Source organism: Limanda limanda, chromosome 10, assembly GCF_963576545.1.
Source record: "Limanda limanda chromosome 10, fLimLim1.1, whole genome shotgun sequence".
Lineage (NCBI taxonomy): Eukaryota > Metazoa > Chordata > Actinopteri > Pleuronectiformes > Pleuronectidae > Limanda > Limanda limanda.
Window position 1 is genome coordinate 18328645 of NC_083645.1, and position 6024 is coordinate 18334668.

Here is a 6024-nt window from a genome sequence, read left to right on the forward strand (position 1 = left end):
CTCGTCTTCATTATCAGGGGGAACCCGGGTTGTAAATCTGTGATATTTTGCTCTCAGGTTTGTTTAAAGAACTTTAGCTGCTCTCCCTCCTCCTGGAACCAAAACACCGCTGCGTGCTCCGGTTGGCCGAGCGGTGCTGCGCGCTGATTGGTCGCCGGCGGCTCTTTGTCACGCTGTCAGTCCACATCACATGGCCACTCGGCCTATTAACAGATGAGCTTGGAGGAGAAGTTTACAGACTCCTGTTTCACAGCCGTGGGGGACAGAGCAGCTTGGAGCCGAGAGAGAAACCAGAAGCACCTGCACACTCAGTCGCCTCATTGGGGCCAGAACTTTTTCCCCATCGTCTTACCCACAGACTGGTCAGTACCTCTACCTCTTTGACTCTAGGCGCTGTTTTTGTCGACTTTTTTTTTTTTTTTTTTTTTGAATTGCCTGTGAGTGAGAGACCTGTGAGAGCCGCCACTATGTACAACATGATGGAAACCGAGATCAAGAGCCCTCTCCCGCAGTCCGGCTCGGCACAGGGCGCAAAGAACAACAGTGCCAGCGACCAGGAGCGGGTGAAGCGGCCCATGAACGCCTTCATGGTGTGGTCCCGGGGCCAGCGCAGGAAGATGGCCCAGGAGAACCCCAAGATGCACAACTCCGAAATCAGCAAGCGACTCGGCGCCGACTGGAAACTTCTGACCGACGCTGAGAAGAGGCCGTTCATCGACGAGGCCAAGCGGCTCCGCGCCATGCACATGAAGGAGCATCCGGATTACAAATACCGTCCCCGCAGGAAGACCAAGACCCTGCTGAAGAAAGACAAGTACTCTTTGCCCGGGGGTCTGCTGCCACCGGGGGCCAACGTGGTCAACAACGCGGTGGTGGGCCAGAGGATGGACGGCTACGCGCACATGAACGGCTGGACGAACAGCGCGTACTCCCTGATGCAGGACCAGCTGTCCTACCCGCAGCACCACAGCATGAACAGCCCGCAGATCCAGCAGATGCACCGGTACGAGATGGCCGGGCTCCAGTACCCGATGATGTCCTCGGCGCAGTCCTACATGAACGCGGCCTCCACGTACGGCATGTCCCCGGCGTACACGCAGCAATCCGGCAACATGGGCCTGAGCTCCATGGCGTCCGTGTGCAAGACCGAGCCCAGCTCCCCTCCGCCGGCCATCACGTCCCACTCCCAGCGGGCCTGCTTGGGGGACCTGAGGGACATGATCAGCATGTACCTGCCGCCGGGCGGGGACAGCTCTGCGGAGCACTCCTCCCTCCAGAGCAGCCGGTTACACAGCGTGCACCCGCACTACCAGAGCGCGGGCACCGGCGTCAACGGGACGCTACCTCTCACCCACATCTGAGAGAGAGAGAGAGATAAAGACTATTAAAAAAAAACTTCATCAAAAAGTACTTCGGATACTTGAACTTTTTTTTGTTTTGGTTGCTAAAGAAACGACGTTCAACTTTTATCTCAACAGCCCGTTTTTTCTCCTCGAGTTCATCCACATGAATTTGTTGAAACGGATCGAAACTGAGCGTTGAGCCCATCAGAGTAAATTGCATTGCAAACAGAGGCTTTTTATCACGAGTATAAGCAATCAACTTAAGTAGAAGAATTGGACTTCTATATTTTAAATAATGCCATATTTTCTCTCTGTGAAAAGGCATGTGGCCTCGTCAGGAGGCCGGTGTATTTCAGAAAAGCTGGATGGAAACTTGGTACATAAATGTTTACACTTAATTTGTAGAATGTCAGTTGTCTCGACTGTGTCCAGATTTTGTAATCTCTTGTCTCTCTCTCTTTTTTTCTTCCCTCCCCCCTCCCTTCCTCTTGACCTAGGTTAAAATGAAATGTTAAGACTGTGCGGGTCGCAAACGCAAGTTTTATTTATAGTACGATTTTTGTTTTTCTTTTCTTTTTAGCTTGTGAACCCCGATGTCTTTTTTGTCATGTGAAAAATGTTCAAACTTTGTTTTTTGTAAAAATGTTCTGTGATGGTTCTGACAAGTGTCATGTTTACTCATTATCCTGAACGAAAAGGTTTATTTAAACTGACGTTTCTACATATTTTAAGACCATCCTCTATTCTTAAATGCTGAATAAATTTGTACGAAACATGATTTCAGACTCTGTCCTTTGTGTGCAATTTAGAAACACTGTTTGGTTTTTATCAATATCTCTGGGGGACAGGTTTTGTCTCAAGGGAATATGAAAGTGACACATTTAAAGGTTCTGTGTGAGGATCTTCAAACACTGAGTGACAGTGAGTTGTTTGTACAATGATTTAGAATTTACGTGACGTTAAAAGGCACACTCAGTTATTTGCAAGACAAACAGATGCAGTGATATTTTCACTTTCTTTTCATGGTGAAGCTGCTGTGGGAAATAGACTGATCTTAATTTCTTCACAAGCTTTAAAGGTGCAGGGAAATAAATTCTGTTGCTTTTCTCGACTTGAAAAAAACAACTGCTGCATCTTTTTAAACTTCCATTTAAATTGAGGACACAATTCAACACAAGCCTACGGGCCTTTTGAGTTTTTATCTGATATATCTGGCAAACATTTACACAAGCTCAACCGTTTTCGATAGAATTAAAGCGTCCTATCGCACTCCTTTTTTAATTATCTTATAAAGATGTGTTTGTTTTGGCCTTAAATAAGTTCTAATATTTTCATCCTTTACCTCAGTTGAACTTGGTGCAGACAAACTTTGAGTATTTTACTCCAGGGCTGGTGTCAGTTGGTTGGAAAGTGTTATTTCATAAATATTAATCTTAGATCTTTTCTGCATTTAAAAAAAAAAAAGAAATTAAAGAATCAAAACATAACAGTAGGAAGGTGATGAATTTTATATAACTTCATATAAAAAAGTGGACTGAACTTAACCATTTATTATATTTATTAATACATATCCCATAAAACACAATAAATGCTGACTGAGACTCTTTTGAGAAGTTTTTTTAATTCACCTTGCGTGTCAGACAGAATTTGTAGAATCTGTTTGGCTAATTTAAAATGTGATAAATAACTTTAGAGAATAAAACTAAATATTTTCAATATAAGACTTTGTGTTTACTGAGAGGGGGGGGGGGTTCCCAGAGTTCTCATGTTATATTTCACATCCTCAGAGAAACTTGTCTCATTCACATTCAGAACATTTAAAAAAACTCTCTGTTCACTGCGGTGATCCGTCCTCCCCTGAGTGGGTTCTGTTTAAATTTTAATGAATATGGCGGATTAAATATTTTTTAACAAATTACTGGTCACGTTCATTAAACTAAACTTGTGTCTCAAACAGTCTCACTGTTGCTGACACCCTGATAATGCAAAGGTGTGTGGAAGAATGGCCTGGCCTGCTGTTGCAGTGTACCTTGGGATAAATAAGCTCTGGCCACCAAGAGGGTGAAGCAGTGGCGGTCCCGCTGGCCTTCCCACACTCCCTGTAGGACTTGATCCACAGCTCAGCACAGCGGCCGGGATTAGCCCCACGCACCTTTGTGGAGGAAAGATTATCTAGACCTCCCTGCATTCACTGACAGGGTCTTAAGTCACTCTAGCGTGCCAGCAGCCACCCGTCACCTAATCACACTCTCCAACTCATTTTTTTGTAATTAAGCAGCTTTTCTCTTCCTGTTCCTCTGTGCCGGGGTGTTTGCCGTGGGCCGGACGGATTCCTGTTTTTGTCTTTTTATCAGAATCATAAAGTGATGTAACCCGCGGACGGCTTTCACCTGCACAACTCCTTTGATAAACACACACACACGCACGTTGCTGCTTCACTTTCAGGCAGAAACGCTGAGATTTCTGCTCGACAACCCGATGCAAAAGTTAGAGCGTGTCAGCGCAGCAGTGAAATCTTTCCCCCCCGGTCCCCCTGCAGTAAAGCTCAGCTCTCGATGTGATCGGTGGGAATCTGGCACAGACATTTAATACCTACTGATGATTTAGGGGATGAAAATGTGTGGGAAGGTGTGTGACTGGAACGTACACAGCGATTGATTTGTGTTTGAATGATCTGGCAGTGAGGCCATCCGAGTTGGCTCCCCACCATCCTCGCCCCCCCGTCCCCCCTCGCGCTCCCCCTGCTGAGCGCCCGGAGGGCCTCTCTCTCTCTCTCTCTCCTGTCATGTGGAGCTCTGTGCCCACTCAGCAAGTGCAGGCATATCCCACTTCCATCTGCCTATGACCTCACAGCCCCTGTTTGTTTAACCCCCTCTCCAAAAACTAACCTAATTATAGCCTTGTAGGAACATGGATTCAGCGGATTCCCAGTGGATTCTGCCACTGTGTGTGTCTGTGTGTCTGTGTGTCTGTGTGCACCTATGGATGTGCGCAGTGTCTGCAAAGCTCCAGCTTAGCAGCAGCAGGGCCATGGGCCATGTTTCAGTCGATCCTGTTTCTCCCTCCCCTCACATTATGTCAGAACATGCCCCACCAGATGCACCTCTCCTGGGAGTATATGTGAACAAGGTGGTTAAAGACAGCAGGAGCATGTTTTGAGTGTCTCCTTTGACGTCAGTGTGATGAGTGGAAAACTCATTACACAAATCTGGCTGACAGACTGACGTTAGTGACATCACTAACTCGCCTGCTCGACTGGCTCGGCGACTTGCCGCATGGAACACACCTTCCCAACATACTCTTAACTCTTCAGGTAATCTCAAACTCAAATCTGGACCTCCTCTGGTGAGACAGAGCAGACAGCTCCCACACAACATATTTGGTGTGTAGCTGATGTACGGGTGAGTGCAGTTAGGGACTCCACCTGTGACACAGTTGGACAGTATTGATTCGGTGTGTCTGGGATCTCCTGGAGGCCTTTATGACTCGGGGCCTGGAGGGCTCTGGAGTGGCCTGTCCGGCTCGGGCAGGCCTGTCCGCAGCGGAGGGACTCGCGTGAGGTTTCTCAGATTGACAGCCGAGCGGTGTGTGGAGGTGCGGGGGTTGGGGGCCGGCGGGGGTTAATCTCTCTGAACTGGGGCAGATGTTGTTAACGAGCTCTCTCAGGTCGACTCCCTGCGTGGGAAAATGGCATCAAATCCTCCTGGGGTCGGGGCTTTCGGGCTGACCCACTGAGAGCCATCCCTCTCTCCACCGCACCGTCCCCTCATCCCCTCTCTCAGCTCACCGATGGCACTCACCACCGCACACACGAGAAAAAAATCACGTTTGACCATTTCCCCCTTAGCTCTCCTCTTTTTAAGTACGTCCCTACTTTTCTGCTCCATGCCCGAACGCATGTGAGCACAGACGGACTTGTTTCGTGATGCAAACGTCTCATTAATGATAGCTGTGGTTGGATCGCCGTGCCTTACACAACCACAAGGAATGCTGAGTGGGACATGCTTCAAACGCAAGCATGCCGCCACTCCAGAAACTGCATCCGCCCCAGCACAGCTCCCTTGTGCACATGACAGTTGAAAGTAAATTAGACTCAATTAAGGCCTCATAGACTTCCAGGCGCCCGAGCCGCTATAGGCTAGGGTTTGTAAAAATAACCGAGGGTCCAAAACGTCTCTTCGAACGATTATGCAATTCTGTTTCATAATCTATGAATGTTACGACATTTTGAACTCCCAACCTGCATTAGTCACATCTTCAGCTCTGATCTGATACTGTAGATCTCTGTTGAAGGATGTGGGAGAAACACGTGACGCCTCGTGACACCGAGCGTGATGAAGCTTGAGCGTGAGTCAAATTTTCTCATGTCAGGGAATCAGCCAACAATCTGTTTCAAATGATTACAGTCCGGGAGAAGAGAAAGTGCAGCTCTCCGTCACCGTGATGTCTTTTTGACCCATTTATAGATTGTTCATGTTTTAATGTGACTTTCTCTCTTCAGTCGTATCCACAGTGGGAACGTCTCTTTACCTTATCATGTCAACAAGCCTGCGTCAGGGTTTATCCGGACTTAGGTCTTAATGTGAGGGTCATCCATTAAGGTGTCTGACTCTGAAGGTGTGTTTACTTTGTCCCAGCAGGTGTGTGTGAATATGAGACTTGTCAAATATGAGACAGGATT

General features: G+C 47.6%; 1 protein-coding gene across 1 annotated transcript; it reads left to right on the forward strand.

Moving 5' to 3' along the window:
* The first annotated feature begins 467 nt into the window (after positions 1-467).
* On the forward strand, positions 468-1361 carry sox3 (SRY-box transcription factor 3). The gene has a single exon (XM_061079725.1). It carries the CDS (start codon positions 468-470, stop codon positions 1359-1361), a length of 894 nt encoding a protein of 297 aa, XP_060935708.1.
* Positions 1362-6024: the final 4663 nt, after the last annotated feature.